The following is a 20,681-nucleotide window of genomic DNA, read 5'->3' as shown; positions in this document are numbered from 1 at the left end:
GTGATCAGGCTGCAGGAAGTACCTGGGCCACAGAAAGTACCTGGAGTGATGGAAGGTAATTTTTAGCAATTTTTTTTTATTTTAATAATTTGGGGGGATAGTCCACCTCAGAGAGAATTACTTTATGAAAACACTGATTTTTTTGTTTTTGGTAACTCTTTTAGGAACGTTAATTACACGAGTACTGTGAACCATAAATTTAAAAACAGAGTAGTGGTGCAGCATATCATAATACTAACAGTTTGAAAAATGTAAATATGTAAAATGGAAAAAATAATAAAACCATAAGTCAACACATAAAAAGGTGAAACATATTGGAAGTGTAATTTAAAGCACCACAACAGGCATCCAGACCACTTCATTCATGCAGTTTTGTAGTTTCCATTGCAGGGTTAAATGCACCCCTTCCCTGTGAGAACCGCAGCAGCATTTTATTGGAGCAGAGCGGTAATTTGCCCTACATGCACACTAGCCTCCCAATGCTTCCATATAGGGAATCATTGGCTTGGCTGAGATTGTCAAGACTGATGATCTCAGCCAAGGAGGCGGGACTGGCAGCGAGAAATGCAGCGTGGTGATTGCAAAAAGGTAAATATAAAGCTTTTTAAGACATGGAGGACCGGACATTAGAGCAGTTAATACGAGACTATAGCATTATAATGCTATAGTGTTCATTTAAGTCCCTGTGCCAGAGTCTTCTCCTACTATTGTGACAAAAGGTTCAACAACAACTACTACTACTACAGTAGACTACTGGTGTTTACCGAGATCCCATGACTAAGTGGCCTCTGACGGTAGTGAAAGAAGACCACAAAGAACTGTGAAATAGTTTTCTGTATTTACAGAACAAAATAATTTAGTTTTGTTGTCTCAGTGTTAAAGGACCACTACAGGCTCCCAGACCCCTGGCTCGTGCGGTGAATAACGGGTTTAAAGTCTTTATTTACTTACCTGATCCCAGCGCCAATGTCCCTCTGTGCTCGGTCGTGCCTTTGCCTCCTCTGACCTACCTCGATGAGTGGACACTAATGCGCGGCGAGAGCATGCACGCATTAGGCCTCCCTATGGGAAAGCATCTACCGTATATACTCGAGTATAAGCCGAGTTTTTCAGCACATTTTTTGTGCTGAAAAAACTCAACTCGGCTTATACTCGAGTCAGAGTCTGTATTATGGCAATTTGCATTGCCATAATACAGACCGGGGGAGAGGGGGGCTGGCAGAGCTGTACTTACCTGTCCTGCAGCTCCTGTCAGCTCTCTCCTCCTCCGCGCCGTCCGTTCAGCACCTCGGTCAGCTCCCAGTGTAAGTCTCGCGAGAGCCGCGGCTCTCGCGAGACTTACACTGGGAGCTGACAGAGGGAGCTGCACAGACCGCACGGAGGAGGAGAGAGCTGACAGGAGCTGCAGGACAGGTAAGTACAGCTCTGCCAGCCCCCCTCTCTCCCCCACTGAACTACCAATGACACTGGACCACCAGGGAAGGAGCCCCCCTCCCTGCCATGTATCAAGCAGGGAGGGGGGACGAAAAAAAAATATAATAATAATAAAAAAAAAAAAAAATCAATTAAATAATAAATAATAATAATAAAAAAATATAATAATATTAAAAAATAAAAAAATAATTAATAAAATAATTAATAATATATCAAAATGCCCACCCCCACCAACACATAAACAAACACACACTGCATCACACACACACACTGCACTCATACACACACACTGCACTCATACACACACACTGCACTCATACACACACACTGCACTCATACACACACACTGCATTCATTATATACACACACTGTAAATAAATAATCAATTAATATAATTTTTTTAGGATCTAATTTTATTTAGAAATTTACCAGTAGCTGCTGCATTTCCCACCCTAGTCTTATACTCGAGTCAATACGTTTTCCCAGTTTTTTGGGGTAAAATTAGGGGCCTCGGCTTATATTCGGGTCGGCTTATACTCGAGTATATACGGTAATCAATTCTTTCCTATGGAGAAATAGCTGACGCTCGATCTCCAGCATCAGTTATTGGACCAAAAATCTGTTAACATCCATGTAGCGCCTTTAGCTTTTTGTTTTACATTGCAGCACTAAGTGCAATAGGGACACTGTACCCAGACATCCAATGAGCTAAAGTGGTCTGGATACCTATAGTGCCCCTTTAAGTACTTTATCTTATTATAGGGTTATTGTGCAGGGAAGCTGCCACAGCATATGTTACCATTGTAATTCATGCTTTTTTTTTCCTATTAACATGCAGCACCCAAGCTCCAACCCACTAACAAGAAAGCTAAACTCCTCTATATGGCACAAGTGGGTAGGGAGTGGAGCATGAATGCATCAAAGGAAGAGAATCAGAGGAATAAGGAAGGAATTAAAAGTTGTTTGCAGGGACTTCCAAGTACTGTAAGCGTATAGTAAGCTGTAGTGGTTTTGGTGTTTGGAGTATCCCTTTAATAGCTATGTGTCATCTGTAAACATATTTGTCTGTAATACAATTTCTTTGCTTCTAAATAGTGCACTGTGGAAAGTTGGACTATGATAAATTACAACACAGATCAAATATGAGCCCCTCAAAGATGATTGTGTCAGTAGACAATGTACCAACATGCCAAGTTTCAGCTCATTGCCCCAGTTATGTGTATTTAAATAGATCAAAAATTGCAGAATTTACAGTTCTGAGTTGCACAAAGCTAAACCTACTTTGCACAGTCCCTAGAGGTGAATAACTAGGAAATCTGGCCACAAAGAAAAGGCACCAATGAGTCTGTGCCTAGGGAAATGTTATGCAAATCTCAAATCTTTACAAGAAGCTCCTTAAGCATTTGTTTTTCTTACAGAAATTCTCACATATTGAGTCCAGTAAGAACACAGTACAGATTTTATACTTTAGAGAGGCACTGACTCTTTTGAGGTGTTTAAATAGAATTATTTTTAAAACAAGCTATGTAGAATGCGTTGACAAATAGCAAAAGACAATGTAGGAATTATATTGGAAGTCTTTCATAATAGCTGAATAAGCATCTTGTTTATGATGAGCTATACATGCCTATGGCATTTCAAGAGGATCCTAGTCTTGTGAGATCTTCCATAGATCTCTGTGTTATACTCACAAACATGAAAATGCTCTATTGATGCACCTTCTAGTGGCTTCATCTGCCAAGAGCTGAAGATGGAGCTGAGGTGGAAGATGGCAAGGCCAAAAAGGGAATGCTTCAGCTAAATATTGTTTTCTTTGCACAAATCTCAGTGCCACTTCCAAACTATCCACTGATCAGCTACTGTCAGGATCTTACCTTAGTTGGGAGTCTGTAGCGCAGATATGTTGCTCACCCTTGCAAATAGACACAGTCCAAGTTGACCAGGTAATAAACCACCTGGACTGTGAATCTGTGCACGGGGGCTGTGCAGGATAAAGTTCCAAGTCGCAGTACAGGCAAGGACACAAACAGCAAGATAGTCAAGGAAGAGCTGAAGTCAAGGGATGCCAGAGGTCAGGATCAACGAAGAGTAGCCGAAGTCAAGGGATGCCAGAGGTCAGGATCAACGAAGAGTAGCCGAAGTCAAGGGATGCCAGAGGTCAGAGAAAACAATGTCAGAAGCTGGGGTCAATATAGAGTTGAGGTTCAATAGACTGGAACACAGGAATGTGGCGAGGTTGTGTTTATATACCCTGCTGTAAACCAACCGGTCTCCCAAGTGATGCACGTGGGGAGCGTAGACTAGCATGTCTGGTCTGATCACACAGAAGAACAAATGTAGCTCAAATTGCTGAAAAACTTAAAGATTGCCATGATTTGAAAGGTGTCAGAACACACAGTGGATTGCAGCTCTTTGCATATTGGGCTATGTAACCTCAGACCAGTCGGAATATCCGAGTGCCCATGAAGACCCCTGTCCACCGCTGAAACGTCCTTCAATGGGGACGTGAGCTTCAGAAATGTAACATGGAGCAATTAAAGAATGTTTCATGGTGTGATGAATCATGTATGCTTTTAGATCAGATGTGCTGTTTACCTGGAAAAGAGGTGGCAGCAGGATGTTCTACGAGAAGAAGGCAGGTGTCCGGAGGCAGTGTTATGTTCTGCTGGGCAACCTTGTGTCCTGGCATTAATGTGGATGTTACTACCAATAAATAGGTGCAGACCATGTACACCCCTTCATGGCAATGGGGTTCCCTTAGGGCAATAGCCTTTCTCATAATGCACCCTACCACACTGCAAAACATGTTCAGGAATGGTTTAAGGAACATGACAAAGAGTTCAGGGTGTTATCTTGGCCTCTCAATCCCCTTTATCTTAATCCAATTGAGCATCTGTGGGATGTGCTGGAACAACAAATCTGATCCATGTAGGCGCCACATTGCAACTTGCAGGACTTAAAAGATCTGCTGCTAAAATCTTGGTGCCAGATACCACAGGACACGTTCAGAGGTCTTGTGGAGTGTTTGTCTCAACGCATCAGAGCTGTTTTGGCAGAAAGAGGGGGACCCACATGATATTAGGCAAACAAAACAAATTATTATTGTAAGAGAAACATATCATAACGGCAAACGGGGGTGTACCAGACAGTCCAGTATTCTGATTGGCTGAATTCCTCCCTATAATTATATTAATTGCTGGTGGTGTTGCTCAGATGGTTCTGTATATGCAAGTTTTGTTTGTGCACTTGCTATTTTATTTGGAGCCTGGTTTTGAATAAAGACTTTAATCTGTTTAATTGCTGCCTCTCCTGCACAATGAAGCAAGTGCAAATTATCTCCAATGTTTGGTGTGAGATCCTATTAGAATTACTAATTCAGAAATTAGGAGTATCTGTGTTACATACAGCTCATGATAAAATCATCATCTCTGCACTGAAGACATTTGGCAGCAAATATGCTTAGTTACGCCACCCTTTTTCACAAATGACGTCTTCTCTCTTCATTAAAACTTTCCTTTTATTTATTATTTTTTTTATTGAAGAATTAAAGGGACACTATAGTCACCAAAACAACTTTAGCTTAATGAAGCAGTTATGGTTTATAGATCACGTTCCTGCAGTCTCACTTCTGAATTCTCTGCCATTTAGGAGTTAAATCCCTTTGTTTATGCAGCCCTAGTCCCACATCCCTGCATGTGACTTGCACAGCCTTCCTAAACACTTCCTGTAAAGAGAGTTCTAATGTTTAAACTTTCTTTAATAGACATTCTGTTTAATTTAGAATTTCATATCTCATGCTCTGTTAATTGCTTGCTATACCTAGCAACCTGTGTGTGATTAGGCTTCTATTCAAATAGCAGGAGATAAAAACTTTTAAAGTAAGTTAACCCCTGAGCGGTGGGTGGGGGACATAAATAAAAATTGGGGGGGGGGGTCCTAATATCCTCACCCCTGGCCCCCACCCCTGCACGGTGGGTGGGGGCCATAAATAAAAATCCCCCCCAGGTGACTAGGGGTCCCCAAACCCCTAGTCACCCGCCTCCCCCCAAAACAATTACCCCTACCTACCTAATGAGGGGGGACCCTTGTCTAAATACCTGTAAAAAAAAAATAGACTTAACATTTGATGTTTTCTTTCTTCTAAAATCTTCTTTTTTCAGCCCCAATCCAGAATAACCAAAGCACTTAAAAAAAAAAAAACGAGCGCAAAAATATAATAATCCTTCTTCACCCATGGAGGGCTCCACGCAGACTGAGCTCTGCAGGGCTGGGGGTGGCTTATAAAGCCTTGCCCCGCCCTGCAATTAGCCTCAGAGCACTCTGATTAGTGGGTTTAAGCCATCCAATCAGAGTGCTCTGACAGGTAAATAAAGAGACTGACAGGTAAGTCTCTACATTTACCTGTCACAGCACTCTGGTTAGCTTGAAATCCACCAATCAGAGTGCTCTGTGTCATTTTACACGAATCAGCATCTCCTCATAGAGATGAATTGAATCAATGAATCTCTATCTGGAAAGTTCAGTATCTGCATGCAGAGGGAGGAGATACTGCATGTTTGGATGCATTTTAGGCAGCCATGACCCAGGAAGGATCTCTAACAGCCATCTGAGGAGTGGCCAGTGAAGTTATCACTAGGCTGTAATGTAAACACTGCATTTTCTCTAAAAAGACAGTGTTTACAGCAAAAAGTCTGAAGGTAATGATTCTACTCACCAGAACAAATTCAATAAGCTGTAGTTGTTCTGGTGACTATAGTGTCCCTTTAAGCGGCTCAGCAGCATGTGAGTAAGACTGATTATAAACTGTGTTTCACTTGTTTTAACTTTATTATTCTATGTTTTTTTCTGTTTCTTTTTTGTTACAGGATTGCCATTTGCTTTATATGTGGTAATATTTGTGTTCAGTGTGCCAATTTATATATTTTGTTTTGTTTGTTTTGCACTTTTGTATGTGTGGTAGAGTGACCCACATGGGTGATAGTAGCCCCATATTTTATTTTGTTTTACCAAATCCTTATTTATTGTTGCTTTTACTAATCTCAGAAGAAAGTGGAGACAAGGACGCCACTGACAGGAATGTAGGTTTAACTTTACTTTTAGTTATTTTTTAATTTGTAAAGTGGGCCCAGTAATCCTAAGGCACTAAGTATACCCTGCATCAGGGGTGCTCAAAAGGTAGATCACCACGTAAAAACCCAAGGGCAGAGTATAGGATATTTGATACCCTACTGACCTCAACATCTGAGGAAAGGGATTTAGGAGTAATTATTTCAGATGACTTAAAGGTAGGCAGACAATGTAATAGAGCAGCAGGAAATGCTAGCAGAATGCTTGGTTGTATAGGGAGAGGTATTAGCAGTAGAAAGAGGGAAGTGCTGATGCCATTGTACAGAACACTGGTGAGACCTCACTTGGAGTATTGTACGCCAGGGGCGTATTAGCCGCGAGGCAAACAAGGCATTTGCCTTGGGCGGCATTTTCCAGGGGGCGGCAAAAAACGCCGCCCCCAAATGCCCAAGGCAAATGTCTTGTTAGCCTTGCGGCTAACAGACATGCTGGGCTGGTTGCTGGGCGGCCAGCGAGGGAGCTCTTCCCCTGAGCTCTCTGCTCAACTCCCTCGCGCGCCGCCCGCAGAGTGAGGCTGGGAGGCGGAGCCGGAATATGACGTCATATTCCGGCTCCCAGTCTCACTCTGCGGGTGGCGCGTGAGGGAGCTGAGCAGAGAGCTCAGGGGAAGAGCTCCCTCGCCGGCCGCCCAGCCTGCCCGCCAGTGCCGCCCTACAGCCACTGGACCACCAGGGAATGGGAGAACCCCCCCACCCCCAGCTTTCCCAAAGGTAAGGAGGCTGGGGGGGGGAGTAAATAAAAAAAAAAATGTGTTAATGTGAGTGTGTGTGTGTCTCTGACTGTGTGTGTCTGATAGTGTGTGTGTGTCTGTTAGTGTGTGTGTGTGTGTGTCTGTTAGTGTGTGTGTGTGTCTGTTAGTGTGTGTCTGTGACTGTGTGTTAGTGTGTGTGTGTGTCTGTTAGTGTGTGTGTCTGACTGTGTGTGTCTGACTGTGTGTCCGACAGTGTGTGTCTCACTGTGTGTGTCTGTTAGTGTGTGTGTTTGTTAGTGTGTGTGTCTCACTGTGTGTGTCTGTTAGTGTGTGTGTGTCCGACTGTGTGTGTTTGTTAGTATGTGTGTGTCCGACTGTGTGTGTTGTTAGTGTGTGTCCGACTGTGTGTGTTTGTTAGTGTGTGTGTCTCACTGTGTGTGTCTGTTAGTGTGTGTGTGTCCGACTGTGTGTGTTTGTTAGTGTGTGTGTCCGACTGTGTGTGTTTGTTAGTGTGTGTGTCCGACTGTGTGTGTTTGTTAGTGTGTGTGTCCGACTGTGTGTATTTGTTAGTGTGTGTGTCCGACTGTGTGTGTTTGTTAGTGTGTGTGTGTCCGACTGTGTGTGTCTGACTGTGTTTGTCTGTTAGCTAGTGTATACGTATCTGTCAGTGAATGTGTGTGTATTTAGAAGGCGGGGCAGGGGGGAAGGGTTAGGTGGGGGTGGCGCGCGCGGGGGGGGGGGTGTCACCACTGTTGTACGCAGTACTGGAGACCGTATCTTCAGAAAGATATTGATACTTTAGAGAGAGTTCAGAGAAGGGCTACTAAACTGGTTCATGGATTGCAGGATAAAACTTACCAGGAAAGGTTAAAGGAACTAAACATGTATAGCTTGGAGGAAAGACGAGACGGGGGGGGGATATGATAGAAACATTTAAATAAATAAAGGGAATCAACATAGTAAAGGAGGAGATTATTTTTAAAAGAAGGAGAACTACCAACAAAATGACATAGTCTTAAATTAGAGGGGTAAAGGTTTAAACATAATTTCAGGAAGTATTACTTCACTGAGAGGGTAGTGGATGCATGGAATAGCCTTCCAGCTGAAGTGGTAGAGGTTAACTCACTGAGGGAGTTTAAGCATGCATGGGATAGGCATAAGGCTATCCTAGACTTAAGATAAGGCCTGGGACTATTTAAATTTTATTTTGAAATATTGGGTAGACTAGATGGTCCGAATGGTTCCTTTCTACCATCACATTTTATGTTTCTATTGTTTCTATAATACAAATACTAGAATAGCTTTGGTAAAGTCTATGGATTTTTAGGGGAAAGAAATGTTGCTTACTAAACCCACGAGGATATCATCTGTACCACACTCAATCAATCATCAGGTGTAGATGGATCTCATGTGCATAGAAAGCTTGCCAAGCATATTTTTTACATGGCATGCCCTCGAGTGTATATCTGGCATGCAAAACGTTTAGCTTTGTTTGTAAGGGCACCAGTGAGATAACACTCACTGTATGTGGTTACATACCTCCAACGTGTCCCTATTTAGGAGCAAATCCCTACCTCTTTTCTATCCCAACATCCCTCTTTTCTAGGAGTTCTATATTGTTAGTGTGTTTTAATGGATAACAGCTCCACAGCAATAATATTCTCAGTTATTTGTATTTGAACTACAATAAATGTGTTTCAAAATCAGTCTGTGTAAATAGGATATACTGTTTGTGTTCTAAATAACATTTTAGCTGGCCAATTTGTTTTTTGTAAGTCAGGTCATATTTCTCATTACAGCCCCACCCCTGGCCACACCCATACCTCTAAAATTAAAGTGCCCTTCTTTGTCCATTTAAAATGTTGGGTTATGTGATTAAGACCCTTTTGGGTGATATCTCTTTTTTGTCAAATTGTTTTTTAAGTGTTTAATGTTACCACCACATGTGGCTCTTCCCAGCTCGTAGAACAATCTACATGTTCCCTGTTGTTTTGAACTTTTGCTGTGCTTGTGCTTTGCAAGGATTCATGGGAATAGTAGTTTGCTACCTACCCACAAGCGGCCCGATGTTTAAATACCTGGGTTCTGCTGTGTTGGTGAGAAGTAAACATGCGTTAGTAAGACTGTAATGAGCAGTGAGCCTGAAGGTTTCATATGGTTAGCTAATCTCAATTCATTTCCATTCTGCATTTTGTCATTATCATTAGTGTAAAAAAGTAATTTGTTGTAGCAGATGTGTTGTTTTGTTTTACACAGCGCTGGGGCTTCCAGGCGCTTCCATATGGACAGACTGTTCCAAGGACACCCTCATGCTTTGTTCCTTTATTCACAATTGCCAGAAATAGCAAAAATCGCTCTGATTGATTATAAAGTGTTGTCTTTTGTAAGGCAACATTACAAGGTGATCGAATCACTAAAAATAAAAATATCCCCATAGCCAAGCAGTGGGTTACTGTTAAATACGGCGTGTGGAGGCCAGCTGTGCTCCTCTTAATTAGTTTTCTTTTGTGTCAGTTTATTGCAACACATTACTTTAGGTTGGAAGAACACTCAAATCCGTCACAGTTAACCTTTTCGCACATTATTGTCATTTTTAATCCAAAAGTAGTCAAAATACCATACTAAAAGAATTTACACTTTTGTCAAAAAGGGAAAGATTTTATTTTACCTCTAGCATGTAAAATCATCGAGCTGAGCCCTCAACCCCTGTGTTCCTGTGCGTCCATTTGTCTGGTTACAATTACGTGTCTGTTAGTCCACCCATTGTACAGCGCTACGGAATTTGCGGGCGCTATATAAATAATAAAATAATAAGAAAAAGAATTCTAGACTTTAAAATGGCAATCTGATTTCTGCCTGATCATCAAGCAAAAAAAAAAAAAAAAGTATCAAGTCTTTATTATATTATAACAGGGTAATGCACTAAACACTATATTTTGTTAACAGTTACTGCGGTCTGAAGTTTGTAAAATGCACAAAAAACATGAACACTTTTTTTTAATATTATCTCAATAAGGTTTTTCTGTACAAAGTTCTTTTTTTATTATTATTCTTTTTTGTTATACTAAGAGTTTGTCCCTTTTAGTACCTTCCTGCCTTTGGAAAGGTGGGAACTGAATTATCATTTGTTTGGGCTAAGTTCTAATGCGTAAATAAGGGTGCGTGGTGCAGTGTCATTTATGCTACTGGAGATATTTATCGTTGTTAACTTCTGTACTATATATAATCAGAGTCTGTGGGTTCAGGAGGAGGGACACTAGGTACCCCACGGTATTATAATTTTAATAACCTCCATCTGCCACCAATGGGTAGGGAGTGAGGGGGATACCAGGTCCCCTCTATTTATTTTATTAAGTAACCGCACCTGCTGACCATGGATGGGGCTGGAGAGTCAATTAGGATGTTTTCCCTATTTACATTTTTTTAATAACCCCCACCCACTGTTTATGGGTAGGGAAAGGGGGGGGGGCAGAGTGATCACTCCAGCCCCCCTTTATTTCATTTAAAGCCACCACCTGACTGGACAGCAATAGTAGCCCAGTCGCTAGTATAGATATGCCCCCACCTGCAGCATGGCAGGCAGGAACATTATGGAGGTTTTACACATCCCATATGCTAATATGGGCGCCATATTGATCCTATGGGCTTATTGTTATTGTTTTACAATGTTTTTTTTTTTACTATTTAATGTGGCAGCTGGTTAGCAACTCTAGCCAGGTGCCATATGGTTAAAATTTACACTTTTCTGGATTTTGCATGTGTGTATTTATATTTTGTCCTCCTTCAATAAACACTTGTACTACAATTTAGAGCACTTTTTCATCTGATAGCACTGACCTTATTTTTCTGCCTTTTACTGTTAGTTGTTCAAGTTAGGAATATCACTCTGTGTATTTTATTGATAATACAAATGAGGGTAATAAATCAAATAAGAATACCCAATGCAGGGCTTCACTAATACTTGCAGCCAGTGAAGTAGCCAGCACTACAGGGCTTAACTCAGGGGAGTTAAGAGAACCTCCTAACTCACTTCCAAATTCTGGGACTGGGGAGCAGTGCCATTCCCCAGGTAAAAAATCACACCATTCTAAAACAATTTGACTACTTACATGGGAGGGTGGCCAGGGCACTGGTGGCATTATAACTATTGCAGTGCTTTGTAGTGGTTCAAATTTGAACGTGTCCTTTTACATTTCTTCAAATCTACAGGTAGTAGAAACCTTCTAGCTCGGTCCTGGTGAATGGAGATAATTTTTTAAACTGTAAGCTGGTTTGGGCAGGTCCCTCTTCACTTACTCTTACCGTATGTCAAACATGTTTTGTTAAAATTGTTTGTTTTGCTTTTCCTATTGTGCGGTGCTGCAGAAGATCTTGGTGCTATATAAATAATTATAATTTAACAGCACATATAAATCTCATATGTATGAGCTGATTATGCATAGACACAAATTAAAGAATTTTACAAGGTAACAGAAGCCCAGATCAGCAGCATTAAGCACTCATTTTAGCAGCAAGAACTAAATTAGGCCAAAGTTGTCCCAATCTGACACGGAGACTATCTTGATGCTCATTGACTCTGTAAACGTATATGAAGTACAAGGAAATCTATACAGCCTTATCTTAATCCTGATTTTTCAGCATTCTCTTACTTACCTAGAAGTCACATTTGACACCTTAGTGATAGCCTAAAAGGAGCTTTGCTCGTTACACACCGAAGGCAGCTAAATTGAAAACTGAATCTGTAAAATGTAAGTCAAATTAGTCACAGTAGAAATACAGATACTTTTTATGATTTTCGCTTTCAGTGCAGCACAATTTACTGTCTTTTGATTACATAGAAAGTACTTTGCTCCTGTTGCAGGTGGGGGGCCAACAAATGTACCCCCATCCCCATGGAAGTCTAATTTCATGCTTTTGACCACCCACACACAACACGTGCAACGAGTGGGAGTTAATGTACAGAGAGCGTCCCTTTGTTGTTCCAAGCTCCTGGACAATACTGATATTTCAGATCTCCTGGCCCATACTTGATGCAATACTTTATACTGGGTCACATGCCTTCACCTAGAACTAATTGCCCAATGCCCACACATTCCCCTACTGTTTAGACTTTAGAATATTAACCCACATATTGATGCACATGGGGTTAGAAAAGAGGAGAATGGACTTTTTTTTCACAATCTGCCCTCATATCTCTGGTAATGGTGTATGGATAAGGAGGTCTGCTCCTCATCATCTACTTTTTAATTGCAAACTTATCTAGGTCAAAAAGGGACCTGACATACTCAGCTGGCTAGGCTTAGCTTTAAGAGCGGATTTCAGACTGGTACATGAATAGCCATTATATTATACCACATTTCATCCCATACCAGACTTGAATGGACTTGGACATGTGCAACCGACTTGTCTGTAGTGAAACTCCATCTTGGACCTCTTATTCCCAAAATGACTGTTTCACCAGGCATTGTACAATTCAATATTAGCAAATTAACTCAATTCAATATTAGCAAAGTACGGTAACTCTTTTATTTGTAATTATTACTTTCAAGTACTCTTTTGATAATGCATTGTATATAGAGAAACTGCACTTTAGTTTTAAAGGTGCAGTATATTTTTTATTGAGTACTAGAGTCATTTAATATAGTATGAAATAGATTCTAAATTATTACCCTGAATTGTGAAAAATGTACTGCAATTCCAATTATGCAGCGATATCTAATAGATCTTGATATGGCTAAGGTTCTGTAATAGCTACATTGCATTTCTGTTTATTTGGTTTGTGTTTGCCAGCTTTTTATAAGTGCTTTTGACTCTGCATATTTAACTCTGAATCACATGAAATGAATGTCTGTATTGCGCAGTTGGTGCCTCGTTTTGTTTTTATGATTGGTAGCCATGCAACAACCAACACAACACAATCCTGCAACAGACTACCATCGAATGGTGCTCCATCTGTAGAACTACGAGCATGATGGCTTTGCAAATGAAAGGTTTGTATTCAAATTCCTAGAGTCCATATTTTTGAAGCATGTTTTGCACAGAGGCACCTTTGGAACATTGCTATGACAACCCTGAATTTGTTGGCTGCAGCCAATCAGAATGTGAGGATTAGTGTGTGGGAGATTAACCACAACTTCACCCATGCTAATCCTTAGGCCCTCATTGGACAAGACCTCGGAATGAAATACTTTAAATTTCTGTGAAATTGCTGAGGAGGCAGAGTAAAAACCGGGGATACACACTTGCTTTGTAAATCAACTCCACAGGAATTTTTAGGCATATTACTTTGTAGAATGCTGTATAGTAAGCCCGCTAATTTACTTTTTCTTACAGTATACCACATTGCACATTTAAATAGATCTTCTGTGAGATGTCGTGTGTGCAATGATGATTAAACATGTGATGAGCTGTTAAAAAATTATAACTCACAATGTTTATTTAGACATTGTCATAACAGAAGTGCTCTTATTGCAAAATGTCATATGCATTAACAGAGGACATTATCAATTAAGCTTCACAAACTTCTCAACAAGGATATCAGTGTAAAGTTGAACCCTCTGCCATTTTAATTAATTGTGGAAATAAATAAAGATGCCATTAATATTAAAGGGACACTATAGGCACCAAAACAGTCATATTGCAACTTGCAGTTGTTATTATAGTGTTAGTATACCACTTTAAATATACAAGAAAACAAGTAGTTATGGTGCTTGACCTGTCCTTCCACAACTCATCTACTCAAAGCGAGGCATATAAAAAGCTCCCAGATAAAGGGAACACTCAAACACTTCACATCCTGACGAAGCCGTCTGTGAACGGAGAAACGCGTAGACACGGAAGTACGTCAATAAGGGGGCGGAGCCTGTTTATAAGCCGGGCGTTTTGAAAAAGCAGCAGCAAAATCAGACGCCATCCGGATCAAGTAAAAAGGCACCCCACAGACGATCAGCCATTTCTTGGCACAGGAGACATCTCCCAGAGCGGGAAAACATGTTTGTGGGTAAACGGATTTATACCGTTATACTCACCACCACATCTAGTAAGCAGTAACCTGCTGTACATTTTGATAGTGTTTGGTTTCACTGTTGCATTAATTGAGCAGTAATCTGCTAAATATATGTCAACTTAACAGTGATTTTATGTTTTTATTATTATCATTCTTTTATCATTTTCTGCAGCTTGTTTTGTATAGATGATCATCCTTTGTTTTTAATTTGTGGTAATACTGTAATACATTTTTCATTCAGCTATTTAAGCTAATTTAATTCAGTGTTTTTAAAATTTAATAACATCTACTGATTCATGCAGATCTGTTCTATGATCCTTTTTATATATTTATTCCCATATATGCTGAGCTTGGATTGGGATATTAAGCAACAAGCAATATAAGTATACATTTTTTTTTATTTTTTTTACTTGATTGCATGTGGGAAAGGGGTTGTGCTTTTCAGCTCTAATATTGCTCCACTTCTTAACACTATAATCATCTACTCAATATTGTGGGATACTCAACAGAAATCCAATTCTGGGATACTCAACAGAAACATTCCATAACAAACCTTTCCACATTTATCCACAGTCTTTATATATAACACACGTCCCATTTATATGCCTCCATAGGTTGTAATCTTTCCCTACCTGGGGAATATGACGAATTTTTCCATATATCTACCCTATAAATAGTATATATATACTATTGTAGGGTATATATATGGAAAAATTCTTCATATTAAAAAAATGTAAATTAAAAAAAATGACAAGGCAGTTGTTAATACTTGATATACAAATCCAGGTGATACCTTTTCCTTTGCGGAAATGTATGCAACATTTAATACATACCATTGCCCCTCCTCTCTGGTTACAGGCCTTAGACTCTAATGGCAACTGCTAAATCCTCATTCCAGGGTCACCTTCAGAGGGGTGTACCTGAGATGTGGCATCATGCCTAGGCTGGACTGGTAGATCAGATCACAGGGTATTACAGAGCCAGGGAGAGAGCAGGATATCTACTGATGTGTGTGTAAGCAGATCAAGATTCATTAATGATTTCAGCCAGTTTATTTTTAGCTTCACCTCCAGCGTTTCATTTCAATACAAAGCAGTCCCTGAACCCTTTTCATCCCTGTTATAAAGCTTTATGTTACATGATGACTGTTTATATTCAGCTGCTGTATACATTACAGAGCTGATCAGATGTATCTGCTTATGTGTCTGTTTACTGTTTGTCATCACATGGTCTACAAGAAATATTGTTTCTAGACCTTGATGGTATTAAAAATCAAAGCTTGTAATAGATTATAAAGAATTATGTAGGAATACAGAATGTGATTAAATATAAGAAACACTTTAGTCTCTGTTGTTTTTTTGTTTTGTTTTTTCAAAATATGAATACTCTTGTGGAAAAACTCTTGGCAGGTACCCATCATTTGAACACTTCTGAAATCATCTAAATCCAATTTTAACAGACAACGTAGGATAACCACAAGTTAAAATTACAAATATATTGTCCATGGTTTTAATGAGATTTGACCTCAAGAAGTCCTGCAATTTTTTTCAATGTCTTTTCAGACTGTGGTGGCAGTGCAGGGGCTGAAGATGAAGGAGAAGCAGAAGCAGGCTGGATTGAAGGAGCTGCCATTCTTTTATCTGTTGTGTGTGTCGTATTTGTCACTGCTTTCAATGACTGGAGCAAGGAGAAGCAGTTCAGAGGCCTCCAAAGTCGCATTGAACAAGAACAAAAATTCACTGTTGTCCGTGGAGGTCAAGTCATTCAGATCCCAGTGGCTGAGATGGTGGTTGGAGATATTGCACAAGTTAAATATGGTATGACCCTTCATCTGATTCTTCGATCATTATATAATTATTCAAGCTATTTATACTGTAAGGGGTTTTTGGTGCAAGGTTCTTCATTACAGTATTGGCACTGGGTGGAGGAAACATAGACATTATTTAGCTATGTATTTGTTAAGGTGGGCTACCTAAAGCTTTAATCTCTCCTTCCCCCAGGTGATCTGCTTCCAACTGATGGTTTATTTATTCAAGGAAATGACCTCAAAATTGATGAAAGTTCCTTGACTGGGGAGTCTGATCAAGTGCGCAAATCTGTAGATAAAGACCCAATGCTTCTGTCTGGTAAGGAAAGTTAATTTATCTACCTCCATCTTGGACTTGAGCACCTCAATCCTGGGTTCCTGTTAAACCACTTATAAGTTTGCCTCTCTTCTGTCATATAAAAAAAAACAAAAAAAACACTTGTCAGTCAGCAAAAAGAGAGCATAGAGAGAGGAGGAGAAATAGAATGTTACTGTATCTCTTTCTCCAGTGCAATGTGTGCCATGATTGTGCCAGGACTGAACTGGAATGTGATGCCAATTTGCAATCTTTCATGTATATTTAAAAGAAGTTGATGCATCACATGAAAAATGGTGAACACAAGTTATAGGTGATTTTCACTGTTTTATTCAACTGTGCCATTTCCAGAGAAGTGACAGTTCCCTTTTAACCCCCTGAATACTTAAACACTGTCAAAGTCATTATTTACTGTACTTTAGTACAACTGGCCCAATAATTCTTTATTTACAAAGAAAGCAAGACGTAGGTTGTAGAAATGTATTGCTAAGTTTTAACGTTTCTAGTCAGGCTCTGGAATCAGGTCATCCCCTGCCTGGAGACAGAAATGCAGCTCCACTTGTATATCCCTCCCTACCTTGAATGTTCCAGTCATAGCTTTGCACAAACCTCTCAGAACAGCTCATCCAGCCTTGAAATCTTTAAATAACCTGGTTTTACATGCTAAAAGGAAATGGATGCTGACACTCAAAATTTAGATAAAGTAAAAGAAGAGGGAATGTTTTTCTTCAGCATGATAGTAGACTGTGAATATGTGTACATTATAGATTTTTACTAAGGTTGTTAGGATTAGTTACCCAACATGCAGTACTTAAGTGTACAAATACAAATAATATAAAACTAGATACTACAATGTATTACTGGGCCTTAGAGTGACCTGTTTCAATGTTATATGGAATAGTATTAGACACACCAAGTTCAGGGAAGCAGAGAGTACGTAGATTGATAATAATAGCCAAGATTCTGAGATATAGAATTAGGAATAGTCTATAAGCATCCAAGGTCAAATTATCAAGAAACAAATATCAAGCGTTCTCGAACAACCTCTAAGGGAAACCACGACAAGGCACTAAGAAATGTCTAATTTGAGGAAAAATAGCCTATTGGGGGTAGGTACTGGGTATTGGCATGTGAAGTCAGAGTGTGCGTGTGTGACATCTGCGTGTTGTTGCACGCACGTTTGCATCTGTATTCGAGGTGGAGAAGGCGGAGCCATTTAAGGGCTCAGCTTCACAGCTGCCAGCATGTCAGACTGCTGGAGGAGAACTTAGAGAACGGGAGCAAGAGCGGCACCTCCAGCAGACATAAGCACTGTGAGGAAACGTGTCGCTGCAGTGCGTGCCTGGCAGGTGTCATGATAATGGTTAATTAATAGGAAATTGGAAAGTGAAGTACACCGGGAATCATTGAAAATAACCAGGGATTTTTTGTTTTACACCAAAGTAGCAGAATTATAGGCATTAAAAATACCCTGATTGGGGGCGTGGCTAAGAGCTCGAGCCGAGAGGTCGCATTTATGTGAAGCTCCGATGGCCGAGCAAAACAGAGCTATAAATAAACGGAATAGCGAGCGAAGCAACCACCGGGACAGCACATACCTCTGTCATGTCTCAGAGGCAAAAATCCAGAGCGTCAAAAAGCGGACCGAGCGTCCTTTTTCCTCGCTAGAGCCTCTTTGCAGAAAAGCTGGGAAAGTCTTCATGCCTCCCAAGATGGCGGCGAGCCTCACTCGCGTGAGATATCTCCCTCCCCGCCCACCTCACCAAACTCCTGCACTGAGGAGGGTCCCCTAAACACATCCAACATGAGAGCAATGATGACAGAGCTATCTACCACAATACAGGCTACCATCACCACCTAGCTAAAATCTCTAGTGACAGATCTGCACAGGGAAATGCAGGAACTGGGTCAAAGGAGAAGGAGATCTCTTACCGCTGTGGCTATCCAGCGAAGCTTCTCATCCTGAGACAGGGATCTGTCCACCCAATCACAACTACTGAGGAGGGCCTGCAGAAACTGAGTGAATGGGGAGTCCCACTGCCTGATCTACAGCCTTCAGTTCCTGCTAAGGTTCCTCGAATGACGCCAGAGTGGACCCAAACCTGACTTCACTTTACTTTTATCCTGGGTATTGTATGATCACATATGTTGACCACAAGAGTGGGACAATGCTTAATTGTTGAGGTTTCGTTCTCACGATGGGTTATTCCTATTTGCTATAACTTTGAACTTGCTTCAGGTCTTACATGGTTATAAATTGTTCTGTTCTGAGTATTTTTTGGGCCACCCTATCCAGATGGCACTATTATGCCCGTATCCATACTTTAACCATGGGGTTAAATGCATAGTTTTGTTATGCATAAAATATTAGGTTTCTACAATGACAGCCAATTGCCCCGTGCACTAACTCAGAGGCTCTACCCCATCCCTGACTAACCTGCATTTAGGAAACTGAAGGAATATTTTTTTTTTTTTTAAACAGTTCAGTAGCTCCTTGGGCTTCTTCACCGCTGGAGATAACCACCGCCACTGCCTCCCAGACACTCACCTTCCCAGAGAGACAGAGTTCTCACCTTCCCTCTGCTACCTAACTCCTAACTCTACCTTACCCACCTATACTCCCACATATCAAATGGTACATGGTATATATACGCCTTGACTGAGTTTCTACGCAACGGCATCTTTATAGGTATTCCTTGTTTTGCACACTGTAACAAGTACTTAGGGCTTAACTTAATCAGAGACATCCCTCCCATGCTATGCCATGGTAAAGCTAGTTACACTTAATGTGAAGGGTCTCAACTCCCGAGAAACGCAGAGGCTGCTCCTCTGAGTTTTGAGGACATAGCATGTCTCCAAGAGACACACCTATCATAGACCAAAACTCCGTGCTTATACAACAAATATTTTCTTACTCAATTTCACGCCCTTTCGCACAATAAAACGAAAGGTGTATCGGTCCTTATCCATAAAGATGTTGCCTTTAGGCTCCATCAAGAAATAACGGATCCCCAGGGTCGATTAATACTGTTCACTATACCTTAGTGATTCCAGAAATGTTTTACAGTCTCTATTACATAAAATTATCAAGGTAAAAGAGGGCGGACTTATACTATACGGGTACTTTAACTTTGTACAATCGCCCTGTATGGATACGTCCGCAACACTTACTCGCAGACAGAGGAAACAGCTTGCCTCTGCCTGTAACAGTATAGACAGACTTATAACTCTTTATGGCCTCTATGATGGATGGAGAACACTTCACCCCTCAGAGAGGGACTATACCTTTTATTTGTGTGTCCATAATACCCATAGCAGAATCGACACCCTCTTTCTAGACACAGTGACCTTAACACAACTCTCTGCTTGCAGTATAGGTGACATAACCTGGTACGACCACAGCCCAGTATTCTTGACATTACACGATAAGTATCAATTTAGAGGCAAAGGCACTTGGCGCCTCAATGAAACATTGTTGACGGACGATACATTTGGGAATCATGTTAGAACTGAACTTGCAGACTATTTTCAAAGTAATTCTCAGGGAGAGGTCTCTGACACCACGTGTGGTCTGCCCATAAGGCGGTTGTTAGAGGCATTTTATTTTTTTTTAAATGGTCGTCTAATCTTAAAAGACGACAACAATCGGACCTCCTGGAATGTCACAAACAATTGGCACAGACTGCATCCCAAAATAAGCCGCACCCGACACCGGACTTGCTAGCTAAACTAAATTCCCTACATCGCAAACTCATGGAACTAAATGCTGTTAAAAAAAATTACTTACTTCAAAGATTGAGAGACAATACCACTCCTCAGGGAAGGCATCCAAAACCCTGGCTAACCATTTAAGAAATAAATATGCAGAGTCTAGAATAACCTATATAATAAGTTAGGGAGGCACTAAATATGTAGGCCCACAGGAAATCAGCCACAAATTTGCGGCTTTCTGTACTAAACTCTGTAACCTGAAACTAGACCCTAACACACACTCACCTACCTTACAAGAAGTTCAACACTATTTAAGCTTGACCTCTCTCCCGCAATTGGGCACGGCCCAAGTGCATGACCTTCTCAAACCCATTACACTGCAAGAAGTTTTAGTTGCTATCAAATTGTTGCCCCAGGGAAAATTGCCTGGAGTGGATGGCCTTTCTAACTTATATTATAAAAAGTTTGCTAATATAATTGGCCCCTACCTCCTAAAGGTGCATCAGGAAGCCTCAACCACAGGTAGCTTACAGTCTGAAATGCTATTAGCTAAAATAGTGATCATTCCTAAACCTGACAAGGTCCCCAA

At 40.7% G+C, this 20,681-nt stretch overlaps 1 protein-coding gene across 10 annotated transcripts in view; it reads left to right on the top strand.

The window, feature by feature from the left end:
* The window catches only part of ATP2B2 (ATPase plasma membrane Ca2+ transporting 2), a 268,768-nt gene that overhangs the window by 178,876 nt on the left and 69,211 nt on the right, over positions 1-20,681 (top strand). For all 10 annotated transcript variants that reach the window (XM_063426462.1, XM_063426463.1, XM_063426468.1 and 7 more), the window contains exons 4-5: positions 15,821-16,075; positions 16,259-16,384. In XM_063426462.1, the coding sequence (XP_063282532.1) occupies positions 15,821-16,075; positions 16,259-16,384 (381 nt within the window). The remainder of the gene's footprint in view (positions 1-15,820; positions 16,076-16,258; positions 16,385-20,681) is intronic.

Source organism: Pelobates fuscus, chromosome 7 (assembly GCF_036172605.1).
Source record: "Pelobates fuscus isolate aPelFus1 chromosome 7, aPelFus1.pri, whole genome shotgun sequence".
NCBI classification, from domain to species: Eukaryota; Metazoa; Chordata; class Amphibia; order Anura; family Pelobatidae; genus Pelobates; species Pelobates fuscus.
The sequence above is the reverse complement of the archived record's forward strand: the minus strand, read 5'-3'. Positions and strand labels throughout refer to the sequence as shown.